General features: G+C 52.8%; 1 protein-coding gene across 2 annotated transcripts in view; it reads right to left on the reverse strand.

Moving 5' to 3' along the window:
- Nucleotides 1-18628, reverse strand: part of LOC140409347 (lysyl oxidase homolog 3B-like) — a 461422-nt gene that overhangs the window by 74827 nt on the left and 367967 nt on the right. For both annotated transcript variants that reach the window (XM_072497763.1, XM_072497764.1), the window contains one exon: nucleotides 5052-5206. In XM_072497763.1, coding sequence (XP_072353864.1) covers nucleotides 5052-5206 — 155 coding nt within the window. The remainder of the gene's footprint in view (nucleotides 1-5051; nucleotides 5207-18628) is intronic.

Below are 18628 nucleotides of genomic sequence, written 5' to 3' on the forward strand. Positions count from 1 at the left end.
TGTCCCAATCTCCATCCCTGTCCCATTCTCCATCCCTGTCCCATTCTCCCTCCACGTCCCATTCTCCCTCCCTGTCCCATTCTCCCTCCCTGTCCCATTCTGCCTCCCTGTCCCATTCTGCCTCCCGGTCCCATTCTCACTCCCTGTACCATTCTCCCTCCCTGTCCCATTCTCCATCCCTGTTCCATTCTCCCTCCCCCTCACTGTCCCATCTCCCTCTCTGTGCCATCTCCCTCACTGTCCCAATCCCCCTCCCTGTCCCATTCTCCATCCCTGTCCCATCTCCCTCAATGTCCCAATCCCCTTCCCTGTCCCATTCTCCCTCCCTGTCCCATTCTCCCTACCTGTCCCATTCTCCCTCCCTGTCCCATCTCCTGTCCTGTCCCATTCTCCCTCCCTGTCCCATCTCCTGCCCTGTCCCATTCTCCATCCCTGTCCCAATCTCCCTTCCTGTCCCATCTCCCTCCCTGTCCCATCTCCCTCACTGTCCCATTCTCCCTCCCTGTCCCATTCTCCAGCCCTGTCCCATTCTCCCCCCCCCTGTCCCATTCTCCATCCCTGTCCCATTCTCCCCCCCTGTCCCATTCTCCCTCCCTGTCCCATCTCCCTCCCTGTCCCATCTCCCTCCCTGTCCCATTCTCCCTCCCTGTCCCATTCTCCCTCCCTGTCCCATCTCCCTCCTTGTCCCATCTCCATCCCTGTCCCATTCTCCCTCCCTGTCCCATCTCCCTCACTGTTCCAATCCCCCTCCCTGTCCCATTCTCCCTCCCTGTCCCATTCTCCCTCCCTGTCCCATTCTCCCTCCCTGTCCCATTCTCCATCCCTGTTCCATTCTCCATCCCTGTCCAATTCTCCCTCCCTGTCCCATTCTCCCTCCCTGTCCCATTCTCCATCACTGTCCCAATCTCCATCGCAGTCCCATTCTCCCTCCATGTCCCATTCTCCATCGCTGTCCCATTCTCCCTCCCTGTCCCATCTCCCTCCCTGTCCCATTCTCCCTCCCTGTCCCATTCTCCCTCCCTGTCCCATTCTCCCTCCCTGTCCCATTCTCCCTCCCTGTCCCATCTCCCTCCTTGTCCCATCTCCTGCCCTGTCCCATTCTCCCTCCCTGTCCCATTCTGCCTCCCTGTCCCATTCTCCATCCCTGTGCCATTCTCCACCCCTGTCCCATTCTCCATCCCTGTCCCATTCTCCCTCCCTGTCCCATTCTCCCTCCCTGTCCCATTCTCCTTCCCTGTCCCATTCTCCATCCCTGTTCCATTCTCCCACCCCCTCACTGTCCCATCTCCCTCCCTGTGCCATCTCCCTCACTGTCCCAATCCCCCTCCCTGTCCCATTCTCCCTCCCTGTCCCATTCTCCATCCCTGTCCCATTCATCCCTCCCTGTCCGATTCATCCCTCCCTGTCCCATTCTCCATCCCTGTCCCATTCTCCATCCCTGTCCCATTCTCCATCCCTGCCCCATTCTCCCTCCCTGTCCCATTCTCCCTCCCTGTCCCATCTCCCTCCCTGTCCCATCTCCCTCCTTGATCCATTCCCCCTCCCTGTCCCATTCTCCCTCCCTGTCCCATCTTCCTCCTTGTCCCATCTCCTGCCCTGTTCCATTCTCCCTCCCTGTCCCATCTCCCTCCCTGTCCCATCTCCCGCCCTGTTTCCCTCCCCCCGCCCTGTCCCATTCTCCCTCCCCGTCCCATTCTCCCTCCTTGTCCCATCTCCTGCCCTGTCCCATTCTCCCTCCCTGTCCCATTCTCCCTCAGTCCCAATCCCCCTCCCTGTCCCATTCTCCCTCCCTGTCCCATTCTCCATCCCTGTCCCATTCTCCCTCCCTGTCCCATTCTCCATCCCTGTCCCATTCTCCCTCCCTGTCCCATTCTCCTTCCCTGTCCCATTCTCCATCCCTGTTCCATTCTCCCACCCCCTCACTGTCCCATCTCCCTCCCTGCCCAATTCTCCCTCACTGTCCCAATCCCCCTCCCTGTCCCATTCTCCCTCCCTGTCCCATTCTCCATCCCTGTCCCATTCATCCCTCCCTGTCCCATTCATCCCTCCCTGTCCCATTCTCCATCCCTGTCCCATTCTCCATCCCTGTCCCATTCTCCATCCCTGCCCCATTCTCCCTCCCTGTCCCATTCTCCCTCCCTGTCCCATCTCCCTCCCTGTCCCATCTCCCTCCTTGATCCATTCCCCCTCCCTGTCCCATTCTCCCTCCCTGTCCCATCTTCCTCCTTGTCCCATCTCCTGCCCTGTTCCATTCTCCCTCCCTGTCCCATCTCCCTCCCTGTCCCATCTCCCGCCCTGTTTCCCTCCCCCGCCCTGTCCCATTCTCCCTCCCCGTCCCATTCTCCCTCCTTGTCCCATCTCCTGCCCTGTCCCATTCTCCCTCCCTGTCCCATTCTCCCTCAGTCCCAATCCCCCTCCCTGTCCCATTCTCCCTCCCTGTCCCATTCTCCATCCCTGTCCCATTCTCCCTCCCTGTCCCATTCTCCCTCCCTGTCCCATTCTCCATCCCTGTCCCATTCTCCATCCCTGTCCCATTCTCCCACCGTGTCCCATTCTCCCTCCCTGTCCCATTCTCCTTCCCTGTTCCATTCTCCATCCCTGTCCAATTCTCCATCCCAGTCCCATTCTCCCTCCCTGTCCCATCTCCTGCCCTGTCCCATTCTCCATCCCTGTGCCATCCCCCTCACTGTCCCAATCCCCCTCCCTGTCCCATTCTCCCTCCCTGTCCCATTCTCCCTCCCTGTCCCATTCTCCCTCCCTGTCCCATCTCCCTCCCTGTCCCATTCTCCCTCCCTGTCCCATTCTCCATCCCTGTTCCATTCTCCCTCCCTGTGCCATCCTCCTCACTGTCCCAATCCCCCTCCCTGTCCCATTCTCCCTCCCTGCCCCATTCTCCCTCCCTGTGCCATTCTCCATCCCTGTCCCATCTCCCGCCGTGTCCCATTCTCCCTCCCTTGCCTTTTCTCCCTCCCTGCCCCATTCTCCCTCCCTGTCCCATTCTCCCTCCCTGTCCCATCCTCACCCCCTCCCCAACCCTCACCTTCTTCCCCTGCCTCGTCCTCCCCTCAACATCTTATCCTCAACATCCTTGCCACGCCCGCCTCCCCTTTAGCACCCTCCTCCTTATCCCTCACCCATCAATTGTACCCTCCACCACCCTCTCCAAGTATTCCCTCTACTCCATTCACCCACCATCTCTGCCCTTCTCTCTCGCCCCCTCTTAATAATAATAATAATAAGCACTTATTGTCACGAGTCGGCTTCAATGAAGGTACTGTGAAAAGCCCCTAGTCGCCACATTCTGGTGCCTGTTCGGGGAGGCCGGTACGGGAATTGAACCCTGCTGCTGGCCTTGTTCTGCAGTACAAGCCAGCTGTTTAGCCCACTGTGCTAAACCAGCCCCATACCAGCACTCTTTCCCAATCACCTTCTGTCTATCTCTCTCCCTTGACTCCTCCTCATTCTCTTTCTCTCAATTCCCTCCCTCTCTCTCTCCCCACCTTTCCTCTGGACAGTTCCCCCTCCTCCCTTCTTCTTTTCCACTCCAGATTCCTTGCACACCTCCTTCTCCAACACCACCCCCCCCCCACCCCCCGCCACACACACACACAGTCACACACACACGGACATACAAAAATAGACACAGACACACACACAGTCACACACACACACAGTCACACACACAAACACACACACACGGACATACAAAAATAGACACAGACACACACAGACACACACACACAGTCACACACACGGACATACAAAAATAGACACAGACACACACACACAGTCACACACACACACACACGGATAGGCACACAAAAATAGACACAGTCACACACACAGACAGACAGACACACACACACACGGATAGGCACACAAAAATAGACACAGACACACACACACAGGGCGTCATTCTCCGACCCCCCGCCGGGTCGGAGAATCGCTGGGGGCTGCCGTGAATCCCGCCCCCGCCGGTTGCCGAAGTCTCCGGTACCGGATATTCGGCGGGGGCGGGAATCGGGCCGCGCCGGTTGGCGGGCCCCCCCGCTGGATTCTCCGGCTCAAATGGGCTGAAGTCCCGCTGATAAATTGCCTGTCCCGCCGGCGTGGATTAAACCACCTTTTGAACGGCGGGACAAGGCGGCGCGTGCGGGCTCCGGGGTCCTGGGGGGGGGCGTGGGGCGATCTGGGGGGTGCTCCCACGGTGGCCTGGCCTGCGATCGGGGCCCACCGATCCGCGGGCGGGCCTGTGCCGTGGGGGCACTCTTTCCATTCCGCCTCCGCCATGGATCGGAAGAGACTCCCTCCACTGCGCATGCGCGGGAAACTGTCAGCGGCCGCTGACGCTCCCGCATATGCGCCGCCCGGATATGTCATTTCCGCGCCAGCTGGCGGGGCAACAAAGGCCGTTTCCGCCAGCTGGCGGGGAGGAGATCCCTCCGGCGTCGGCCTAGCCCCTCAATGTTGGGGCTCGGCCCCCAAAGATGCGGAGCATTCGGACCATCCGGGCCGGAGAATCCAGCGGGGGGGCCCGCCAAGCGGCGCGGCCCGATTCCCGCCCCCGCCAAGCGGTACCGGAGACTTCGGCAACCGGCGGGGGCGGGATTCACGGCAGCCCCCGGCGATTCTCCAACCCGCGATGCCCGTCTGATTGGCGCCGTTTTGGGTGCCAGTCGGCGGACATCGCGCCGTTTCGGGAGAATTTCGCCCACACAGTCACACACACACAGACACACAAAAATAGACACAGATACACACACAGGCACACACACACACACACATGGACATACAAAAATAGACACAGGCAGACAGTCTCACACTCAGGCACGCACCCGGATACACAGACACACACCCGGACACACACATACAGGCGGACATGCGCAAGGATACTCAGACACACACACGGACTGACACGCACACACGGATGGATACACATATATGGACACACACACAGATACATAAGGACACACACATGAAAACACACACACAAACACACACACTCCAACCACAACACACACACAATGGATTATTAAACAGAAGTGCCTGACCGTGGTTTCGAAGCCCATATACGGGACATTGCAGCGTGTGGCTGCATCTTCAGTGTGTTTGCAGTTGTCCTCTGTAAAATTCTTCGCTGCACAATCCCAAATTGACTTTTCGAAGCCATTGCACATCACCTCGTTGAGATAGATTGGCCCTATTCCTGCAAAACCGAGCAGGGTTAGTCAGACGCACTCAGAGAGACAACATCAAACAAAACTCACTGAAAGCCATAACAAAGCATCAGAAAAAAGGGGCGAAATTCTCCCCCAACGGCGCGATGTCCGCCGACTGGCGCCAATCAGACGGTCATCGTGCCGGCCCAAAGGTGCGGAATGCTCCGCATCTTTGGCGGCCTAGCCCCAACATTGAGGAGCTAGGCCGACGGCGGAGGGATTTCCGCCCCGCCAGCTGGCGGAAATGGCGTTTGTTGCCCCGCCAGCTGGCGTGGAAATGCGGCGCAGGCGCGGAAGCGTCAGCGGCCGCTGACAGTTTCCCGCGCATGCGCAGTGGGGAGAGTCTCTTCCACCTCCGCCATGGTGGAGGCCGTAGCGGAGGCGGAAGGGAAAGAGTGCCCCCACGGCACAGGCCCGCCCGCGGATCTGTGGGCCCCGATCGCGGGCCAGGCCACCTTGGGGGCCCCCCTCGGGTCAGATCGCCCCGTGCCCCTCCCCCAGGACCCCGGAGCCCGCCCACGCCGCCTGGTCCCACCGGTAAATACCAGGTTTGATTTACGCCGGCGGGACAGGCAATTTCTGGGCGGGACTTCGGCCCATCCGGGCCGGAGAATCCAGCGGGGGGTCCCGCCAACCGGCGCGGCCCGATTCCCGCCCCCACCCAATCTCCGGTACCGGAGACTTCGGCGGGGGCGGGGGCGGGATTCGCGGCGGCCAACGGCCATTCTCCAACCCGGCGGGGGGTCGGAGAATGACGCCCGAGGTATTCTGCCAAAATAAACAGACAAATTAAATACGAATGAGATTCCGTGGATGGGCAAAGGTTAAAGGGAAGGACTGAACATGAGGAGAGTGGCATCTTTGAAACACCGGGGCGGCAGTGTCTTCGTTGCCCACAAACTGAGTGATTTACTCGGCATTTAACAGTCAGCCACATTGCTGTGGGACTGAAGTCACGTGGAGGACAGACCAGGGAGAGGTGGCAGATTTCCCTCCCTAAAGGACATGAGTGAAACTGATGGGTTTTTACGAAAATCGGCAATGGTTTCATGGGGCGAAATTCTCCGGAAATTGCGCGATGTCCGCCGACTGGCACCCAAAACGGCGTAAATCAGACAGGCATCGCGCAGCCCCAAAGGTGCGGAATGTTGGGGACCGAGCCCCAACATTGAGGAGCTAGGCCAACGCCGGAGGAATTTCCGCCCCGCCAGCTGGCGGAAATGACATCCCCGGGCGGCGCATGCGCGGGAGCGTCAGCGGCCGCTGACGGCATTCCCGCGCATGCGCAGTGGAGGGAGTCTCTTCCGCCTCTGCCATGGTGGAGACCGTGGTGGAGGCGGAGGGAAAGAGTGCCCTTACGGCACAGGCCCGCCCGCGGACCGGTGGGCCCCGATCGCGGGCCAGGCCACCGTGGGTGCACCCCCCCCGGGGCCAGATCGCCCCGCGCCCCCCCCCCAGGACCCCGGAGCCCGCACACGCCGCCTGGTCCCGCCGGTAAGGTAGGTGATTTAATTTACACCGGCGGGACAGGCATTTTAGCGGCGGAACTTCGCCCCTGGAATTTAAACTCTAATGGTGACCATGGGCGTCATTCTCCGACCCCCCGCCGGGTCGGAGAATCGCCGGGGGCTGCCGTGAATCCCGCCCCCGCCGGTTGCCGAAGTCTCCGGTACCGGAGGGGGCGGCGCGATGCCCGTCTGATTTGCGCCGTTTTGGGTGCCAGTCGGCGGACATCGCGCCGTTTCCGGAGAATTAAGCCCCAGATTTTTATTGAATTAAAATTTCACCATCAGCTGAGGTCGGATTCAAACAAACATTTCCCTAAATCTCTGGATTAATATTCCAGTGACAAAACCACCCCACACCCCTAACTGTAACACTGATATACCCACACCCATCATTGTAACACTCTGACATACCCACACCCCTCACTGTAACACTCTGATATACCCCACACCCCTCACTGTAACACTGATATACCCACACCCCTCACTGTAACACTCTGATATACCCCACACCCCTCACTGTAACACTGATATACCCCACACCCCTCACTGTAACACTCTGATATACCCCACACCCCGCACTGTAACACTGAGATACTCACACCCCTCACTGTAACACTCTGATATATCCCACACCTCTCACTGTAACACTCTGATATACCCCGCACCCCTCACTGTAACACTCTGATATACTCCACACCTCTCACTGTAACACTCTGATATACCCCACACCCCTCACTGTAACACTCTGATATACTCACACCCCTCACTGTAACACTCTGATATATCCCACACCTCTCACTGTAACACTCTGATATACTCACACCCCTCACTGTAACACTCTGATATACCCACACCCCTCACTGTAACACTCTGATATACCCACACCCCTCACTGTAACAGTCTGATATACCCCACATCCCGCACTGTAACACTCTGATATATTCACACCCCTCACTGTTACACGGAGGTATCCACACCCCTCACTGTAACACTCTGATATACCCCACACCCCTTACTGTAACACTCTGATATATTCACACCCCTCACTGTAATACTCTGATATACCCACACCCCTCACTGTTACACTCTGATATACCCCACACCCCTCACTGTAACACTCTGATATCCCAACACCCCTCACTGTAACACTCTGATATACCCCCCACCCCTCACTGTTACACTCTGATATACCCCACACCCCTCACTGTTACACTCTGATATACCCCACACCGCTCACTGTAACACTCTGATATACCCCCCACCCCTCACTGTTACACGATGATATACCCCACACCCCTCACTGTAACATTCTGATATACTCACACCCCTCACGGTAACACTCTGATATACTCACACCCCTCACTGTAACACTCTGATATACTCACACCCCTCACGGTAACACTGGTATACCCCACACCCCTCACTGTAACACTGATATAGCCCACACCCCTCACTGTAACACGCTGATATACCCCACACCCCTCACTGTAACACTCTGATATACCCCACACCCCTCACTGTTACACTCTGATATACCCCACACCCCTCACTGTAACACTCTGATATCCCCACACCCCTCACTGTAACACTCTGATATACCCCCCACCCCTCACTGTTACACTCTGATATACCCCACACCCCTCACTGTTACACTCTGATATACCCCACACCGCTCACTGTAACACTCTGATATACCCCCCACCCCTCACTGTTACACGATGATATACCCCACACCCCTCACTGTAACATTCTGATATACTCACACCCCTCACGGTAACACTCTGATATACTCACACCCCTCACTGTAACACTCTGATATACTCACACCCCTCACGGTAACACTGGTATACCCCACACCCCTCACTGTAACACTGATATAGCCCACACCCCTCACTGTAACACGCTGATATACCCCACACCCCTCACTGTAACACTCTGATATACCCCACACCCCTCACTGTAACACCCTGATATACACCACACCCCTCCCTGTAACTCTGAAATATCCCACACCCCTCACTGTAACACTCTGAGATACCCACACCCCTCACTCTGACGCTCTGATATATCCCACACCCCTCACTGTAACACTCTGATATACTCCACACCCCTCACGGTAACACTCTGATATACCCCACACCCCTCACTGTAACACTCTGATAAACCCGACACCTCTCACTGTAACACTCTGATATACCCCACACCCCTCACTGTAACACTCTGAAATATCCCACACCCCTCACTGTAACACTCTGATATACCCCACACCCCTCACTGTAACACTCTGATATACCCCACACCCCTCACTGTAACACTCTGATGTACCCTACACCCCTCAAGGTAACACTCTGATATACCCATACCATCACTGTAACACTCTGATATACTCACACCCCTCCCTGTAACACTGATATATCCCACACCCCTCACTATAACACTCTGATATACCGCACACCCCTCACTGCAACACTCTGATATACCCCACACCCCTCACTGTAACACTCTGATATACCCCACACCCCTCACCGTAACACTCTGATATACCCCACACCCCTCACTGTAACTCTCAAATATCCCACACCCCTCACTGTAACACTCTGATATACCTACACCCCTCACTGTAACTCTGAAATATCCCACACCTCTCACTGTAACACTCAGATATACCCACACCCCTCACTGTAACATTCTGATATACCCCATACCCCTCACTGTAACACTCTGATATACCCCACACCCCTCACTGTAACACTCTGATATACCCCACACCCCTCACCGTAACACTCTGATATACCCCACACCCCTCACGGTAACACTCTGATATACCCCACACCCCTCAATGTAACACTCTAATATACCCCACACCGCTCACTGTAACACTCTGATATACCCCACACCTCTCACTGTGACACTCTGATATACCCACACCCCTCACTGTAACACTCTGATATACCCACACCCCTCACTGTAACATTCTGATATACCCCATACCCCTCACTGTAACACTCTGATAGACCCCACACCCCACACTCTAACACTCTGATATACCCCACACCTCTCACTGTAACACTCTGGTATACCCCACACCCTCACTGTAACACTCGGATATACCCCACACCCCTCAATGTAACACTCTAATATACCCCACACCCCTCACTGTAACACTCTGATATACTCACACCCCTCACTGTAACACTCTGATATCCCCACACCCCTCACTGTAACACTCTGATATACCCCACACCCCTCACTGTTACACTATGATATACCCCACACCCCTCACTGTAACACTCTGATATACCCCCCACCCCTCACTGTTACACTCTGATATACCCCACACCCCTCACTGTAATACTCAGATATACTCACACCCCTCACTGTAACACTCTGATATACTCACACCCCTCACTGTAACACTGATATAGCCCACACCCCTCACTGTAACACGCTGATATACCCCACACCCCTCACTGTAACACTCTGATATACCCCACACCCCTCACTGTAACACCCTGATATACCCCACACCCCTCCCTGTAACTCTGAAATATCCCACACCCCAATTGTAACACTCTGAGATACCCACACCCCTTACTCTGACGCTCTGATATATCCCACACCCCTCACTGTAACACTCTGATATACTCCACACCCCTCACGGTAACACTCTGATATACCCCACACCCCTCACTGTAACACTCTGATATACCCCACACCTCTCACTGTAACACTCTGATATACCCCACACCCCTCACTGTAACACTCTGAAATATCCCACACCCCTCACTGTAACACTCTGATATACCCCACACCCCTCACTGTAACACTCTGATATACCCCACACCCCTCACTGTAACACTCTGATGTACCCTACACCCCTCAAGGTTACACTCTGATATACCCATACCATCACTGTAACACTCTGATATACTCACACCCCTCACTGTAACACTGATATATCCCACACCCCTCACTATAACACTCTGATATACCGCACACCCCTCACTGCAACACTCTGATAGACCCCACACCCCTCACTGTAACACTCTGATATACCCCACACCCCTCACCGTAACACTCTGATATACCCCACACACCTCACTGTAACTCTGAAATATCCCACACCCCTCACTGTAACACTCTGAGATACCCAAACCCCTCACTGTGACGCTCTGATATATCCCACACCCCTCAATGTAACACTCTAATATACCCCACACCGCTCACTGTAACACTCTGATATACCCCACACCTCTCACTGTAACACTCTGAAATACCCACTCCCCTCACTGTAACATTCTGATATACCCCATACCCCTCACTGTAACACTCTGATAGACCCCACACCCCACACTCTAACACTCTGATATACCCCACACCTCTCACTGTAACACTCTGGTATACCCCACACCCTCACTGTAACACTCGGATATACCCCACACCCCTCAATCCAACACTCTAATATACCCCACACCGCTCACTGTAACACTCTGATATACCACACACCTCTCACTGTAACACTCTGATATACCCACACCCCTCACTGTAACATTCTGATATACCCCACACCCCTCATTGTAACACTCTGATAGACCCCACACCCCACACTCTAACACTCTGATATACCCAACACCCCTCACTGTAACACTGTGATGTACTCACACCCCTCACTGTAACACTCTGATATACCGCACATCCCTCACTGTAACACTGATATACCCAGCACCTCTCACTGTAACACTCTGATATACCCCACACCCCTCACTGTAACACTCTGATATACCCCACACCCCTCACTGTAACACTCTGAAATATCCCACACCCCTCACTGTAACACTCTGATATACCCCACACCCCTCACTGTAACACTCTGATATACCCCACACCCCTCACTGTAACACTCTGATGTACCCTACACCCCTCAAGGTAACACACTGATATACCCATACCATCACTGTAACACTCTGATATACTCACACCCCTCACTGTAACACTGATATATCCCACACCCCTCACTATAACACTCTGATATACCGCACACCCCTCACTGCAACACTCTGATAGACCCCACACCCCTCACTGTAACACCCTGATATACCCCACACCCCTCACCGTAACACTCTGATATACCCCACACCCCTCACTGTAACTCTGAAGTATCCCACACCCCTCACTGTAACACTCTGAGATACCCAAACCCCTCACTGTGACGCACTGATATATCCCACACTCCTCAATGTAACACTCTGATATAACCCACACCCCTCACGGTAACACTCTGATATACCCCACACCTCACTGTAACACTCTGATGTACCCTACACCCCTCAAGGTAACACTCTGATATACCCATACCATCACTGTAACACTCTGATATATTCACACCCCTCACTGTAACACTGATATATCCCACACCCCTCACTATAACACTCTGATATACCGCACACCCCTCACTGCAACACTCTGATAGACCCCACACCCCTCACTGTAACACTCTGATATACCCCACACCCCTCACCGTAACACTCTGATATACCCCACACCCCTCACTGTAACTCTGAAATATCCCACACCCCTCACTGTAACACTCTGAGATACCCAAACCCCTCACTGTGACGCTCTGATATATCCCACACCCCTCAATGTAACACTCTAATATACCCCACACCGCTCACTGTAACACTCTGATATACCCCACACCTCTCACTGTAACACTCTGATATACCCACTCCCCTCACTGTAACATTCTGATATACCCCATACCCCTCACTGTAACACTCTGATAGACCCCACACCCCACACTCTAACACTCTGATATACCCCACACCTCTCACTGTAACACTCTGGTATACCCCACACCCCTCAATGCAACACTCTAATATACCCCACACAGCTCACTGTAACACTCTGATATACCACACACCTCTCACTGTAACACTCTGATATACCCCACACCCCTCACTGTAACATTCTGATATACCCCACACCCCTCATTGTAACACTCTGATAGACCCCACACCCCAAACTCTTACACTCTGATATACCCAACACCCCTCACTGTAACACTGTGATATACTCACACCCCTCACTGTAACACTCTGATATACCGCACATCCCTCACTGTAACACTGATATACCCCACACCCCTCACTGTAAAACGCTGATTTACTCACAGCCCTCACTGTAACATTCTGATATACCCCACACCCCTCACTGTAACACTCTGAAATATCCCACACCCATCACTGTAACACTCTGATACACCTCACACCCCTCACAGTAACACTCTGAAATATCCCACACCCATCACTGTAACACTCTGAAATTTCCCACACCCCTCACTGTAACACTGATATACCCCACACCCCTCACTGTAACACTCTGAAATATCCCACACCCCTCACTGTAACACTCTGAAATATCCCACACCACTCACTGTAACACTGAGATACCCACACCCCTCACTGTGACGCTTTGATATACCCACACCCCTCACTGTAACACTCTGATATACCCACACCCCTCACTGTAACATTCTGATATACCCCATACCCCTCACTGTAACACTCTGATAGACCCCACACCCCACACTCTAACACTCTGATATACCCCACACCTCTCACTGTAACACTCTGGTATACCCCACACCCTCACTGTAACACTCGGATATACCCCACACCCCTCAATGTAACACTCTAATATACCCCACACCCCTCACTGTAACACTCTGATATACTCACACCCCTCACTGTAACACTCTGATATCCCCACACCCCTCACTGTAACACTCTGATATACCCCACACCCCTCACTGTTACACTATGATATACCCCACACCCCTCACTGTAACACTCTGATATACCCCCCACCCCTCACTGTTACACTCTGATATACCCCACACTCCTCACTGTAATACTCTGATATACTCACACCCCTCACTGTAACACTCTGATATACTCACACCCCTCACTGTAACACTGATATAGCCCACACCCCTCACTGTAACACGCTGATATACCCCACACCCCTCACTGTAACACTCTGATATACCCCACACCCCTCACTGTAACACCCTGATATACCCCACACCCCTCCCTGTAACTCTGAAATATCCCACACCCCAATTGTAACACTCTGAGATACCCACACCCCTTACTCTGACGCTCTGATATATCCCACACCCCTCACTGTAACACTCTGATATACTCCACACCCCTCACGGTAACACTCTGATATACCCCACACCCCTCACTGTAACACTCTGATATACCCCACACCTCTCACTGTAACACTCTGATATACCCCACACCCCTCACTGTAACACTCTGAAATATCCCACACCCCTCACTGTAACACTCTGATATACCCCACACCCCTCACTGTAACACTCTGATATACCCCACACCCCTCACTGTAACACTCTGATGTACCCTACACCCCTCAAGGTTACACTCTGATATACCCATACCATCACTGTAACACTCTGATATACTCACACCCCTCACTGTAACACTGATATATCCCACACCCCTCACTATAACACTCTGATATACCGCACACCCCTCACCGCAACACTCTGATAGACCCCACACCCCTCACTGTAACACTCTGATATACCCCACACCCCTCACCGTAACACTCTGATATACCCCACACCCCTCACTGTAACTCTGAAATATCCCACACCCCTCACTGTAACACTCTGAGATACCCAAACCTCTCACTGTGACGCTCTGATATATCCCACACTCCTCAATGTAACACTCTGATATAACCCACACCCCTCACGGTAACACTTTGATATACCCCACACCCCTCAATGTAACACTCTAGTATACCCCACACCGCTCACTGTAACACTCTGATATACCCCACACCTCTCACTGTAACACTCTGAAATACCCACTCCCCTCACTGTAACATTCTGATATACCCCATACCCCTCACTGTAACACTCTGATAGACCCCACACCCCAAACTCTAACACTCTGATATACCCCACACCTCTCACTGTAACACTCTGGTATACCCCACACCCTCACTGTAACACTCGGATATACCCCACACCCCTCAATGCAACACTCTAATATACCCCACACCGCTCACTGTAACACTCTGATATACCACACACCTCTCACTGTAACACTCTGATATACCCACACCCCTCACTGTAACATTCTGATATACCCCACACCCCTCATTGTAACACTCTGATAGACCCCACACCCCACACTCTGACACTCTGATATACCCAACACCCCTCACTGTAACACTGTGATGTACTCACACCCCTCACTGTAACACTCTGATATACCGCACATCCCTCACTGTAACACTGATATACCCAGCACCTCTCACTGTAACACTCTGATATACCCCACACCCCTCACTGTAACACTCTGATATACCCCACACTGTAACACTCTGAAATATCCCACACCCCTCACTGTAACACTCTGATATACCCCACACCCCTCACTGTAACACTCTGATATACCCCACACCCCTCACTGTAACACTCTGATGTACCCTACACCCCTCAAGGTAACACTCTGATATACCCATACCATCACTGTAACACTCTGATATACTCACACCCCTCACTGTAACACTGATATATCCCACACCCCTCACTATAACACTCTGATATACCGCACACCCCTCACTGCAACACTCTGATAGACCCCACACCCCTCACTGTAACACTCTGATATACCCCACACCCCTCACCGTAACACTCTGATATACCCCACACCCCTCACTGTAACTCTGAAGTATCCCACACCCCTCACTGTAACACTCTGATATACCCAAACCCCTCACTGTAACACTCTGATATACTCACACCCCTCACTGTAACACTGATATATCCCACACCCCTCACTATAACACTCTGATATACCGCACACCCCTCACTGCAACACTCTGATAGACCCCACACCCCTCACTGTAACACTCTGATATACCCCACACCCCTCACCGTAACACTCTGATATACCCCACACCCCTCACTGTAACTCTGAAATATCCCACACCCCTCACTGTAACACTCTGAGATACCCAAACCCCTCACTGTGACGCTCTGATATATCCCACACCCCTCAATGTAACACTCTAATATACCCCACACCGCTCACTGTAACACTCTGATATACCACACACCTCTCACTGTAACACTCTGATATACCCACTCCCCTCACTGTAACATTCTGATATACCCCATACCCCTCACTGTAACACTCTGATAGACCCCACACCCCACACTCTAACACTCTGATATACCCCACACCTCTCACTGTAACACTCTGGTATACCCCACACCCCTCAATGCAACACTCTAATATACCCCACACCGCTCACTGTAACACTCTGATATACCACACACCTCTCACTGTAACACTCTGATATACCCCACACCCCTCACTGTAACATTCTGATATACCCCACACCCCTCATTGTAACACTCTGATAGACCCCACACCCCACACTCTAACACTCTGATATACCCAACACCCCTCACTGTAACACTGTGATATACTCACACCCCTCACTGTAACACTCTGATATACCGCACATCCCTCACTGTAACACTGATATACCCCACACCCCTCACTGTAAAACGCTGATTTACTCACAGCCCTCACTGTAACATTCTGATATACCCCACACCCCTCACTGTAACACTCTGATATACCTCACACCCCTCACAGTAACACACTGAAATATCCCACACCCATCACTGTAACACTCTGAAATTTCCCACACCCCTCACTGTAACACTGATATACCCCACACCCCTCACTGTAACACTCTGAAATATCCCACACCACTCACTGTAACACTGAGATACCCACACCCCTCACTGTGACGCTCTGATATATCCCACACCCCTCACTGTAACACTCTGATGTACTCCACACCCCTCACTGTAACACTCTGATATACCCGACACCCCTCATTGTAACACTCTGATAGACCCCACACCCCAAACTCTTACACTCTGATATACCCAACACCCCTCACTGTAACACTGTGATATACTCACACCCCTCACTGTAACACTCTGATATACCGCACATCCCTCACTGTAACACTGATATACCCCACACCCCTCACTGTAAAACGCTGATTTACTCACAGCCCTCACTGTAACATTCTGATATACCCCACACCCCTCACTGTAACACTCTGAAATATCCCACACCCATCACTGTAACACTCTGATACACCTCACACCCCTCACAGTAACACTCTGAAATATCCCACACCCATCACTGTAACACTCTGAAATTTCCCACACCCCTCACTGTAACACTGATATACCCCACACCCCTCACTGTAACACTCTGAAATATCCCACACCCCTCACTGTAACACTCTGAAATATCCCACACCACTCACTGTAACACTGAGATACCCACACCCCTCACTGTGACGCTTTGATATACCCACACCCCTCACTGTAACACTCTGATATACCCACACCCCTCACTGTAACATTCTGATATACCCCATACCCCTCACTGTAACACTCTGATAGACCCCACACCCCACACTCTAACACTCTGATATACCCCACACCTCTCACTGTAACACTCTGGTATACCCCACACCCTCACTGTAACACTCGGATATACCCCACACCCCTCAATGTAACACTCTAATATACCCCACACCCCTCACTGTAACACTCTGATATACTCACACCCCTCACTGTAACACTCTGATATCCCCACACCCCTCACTGTAACACTCTGATATACCCCACACCCCTCACTGTTACACTATGATATACCCCACACCCCTCACTGTAACACTCTGATATACCCCCCACCCCTCACTGTTACACTCTGATATACCCCACACTCCTCACTGTAATACTCTGATATACTCACACCCCTCACTGTAACACTCTGATATACTCACACCCCTCACTGTAACACTGATATAGCCCACACCCCTCACTGTAACACGCTGATATACCCCACACCCCTCACTGTAACACTCTGATATACCCCACACCCCTCACTGTAACACCCTGATATACCCCACACCCCTCCCTGTAACTCTGAAATATCCCACACCCCAATTGTAACACTCTGAGATACCCACACCCCTTACTCTGACGCTCTGATATATCCCACACCCCTCACTGTAACACTCTGATATACTCCACACCCCTCACGGTAACACTCTGATATACCCCACACCCCTCACTGTAACACTCTGATATACCCCACACCTCTCACTGTAACACTCTGATATACCCCACACCCCTCACTGTAACACTCTGAAATATCCCACACCCCTCACTGTAACACTCTGATATACCCCACACCCCTCACTGTAACACTCTGATATACCCCACACCCCTCACTGTAACACTCTGATGTACCCTACACCCCTCAAGGTTACACTCTGATATACCCATACCATCACTGTAACACTCTGATATACTCACACCCCTCACTGTAACACTGATATATCCCACACCCCTCACTATAACACTCTGATATACCGCACACCCCTCACCGCAACACTCTGATAGACCCCACACCCCTCACTGTAACACTCTGATATACCCCACACCCCTCACCGTAACACTCTGATATACCCCACACCCCTCACTGTAACTCTGAAATATCCCACACCCCTCACTGTAACACTCTGAGATACCCAAACCTCTCACTGTGACGCTCTGATATATCCCACACTCCTCAATGTAACACTCTGATATAACCCACACCCCTCACGGTAACACTTTGATATACCCCACACCCCTCAATGTAACACTCTAGTATACCCCACACCGCTCACTGTAACACTCTGATATACCCCACACCTCTCACTGTAACACTCTGAAATACCCACTCCCCTCACTGTAACATTCTGATATACCCC

Source organism: Scyliorhinus torazame, chromosome 3 (genome assembly GCF_047496885.1).
Source record: "Scyliorhinus torazame isolate Kashiwa2021f chromosome 3, sScyTor2.1, whole genome shotgun sequence".
In the NCBI taxonomy this organism is placed as follows: Eukaryota; Metazoa; Chordata; class Chondrichthyes; order Carcharhiniformes; family Scyliorhinidae; genus Scyliorhinus; species Scyliorhinus torazame.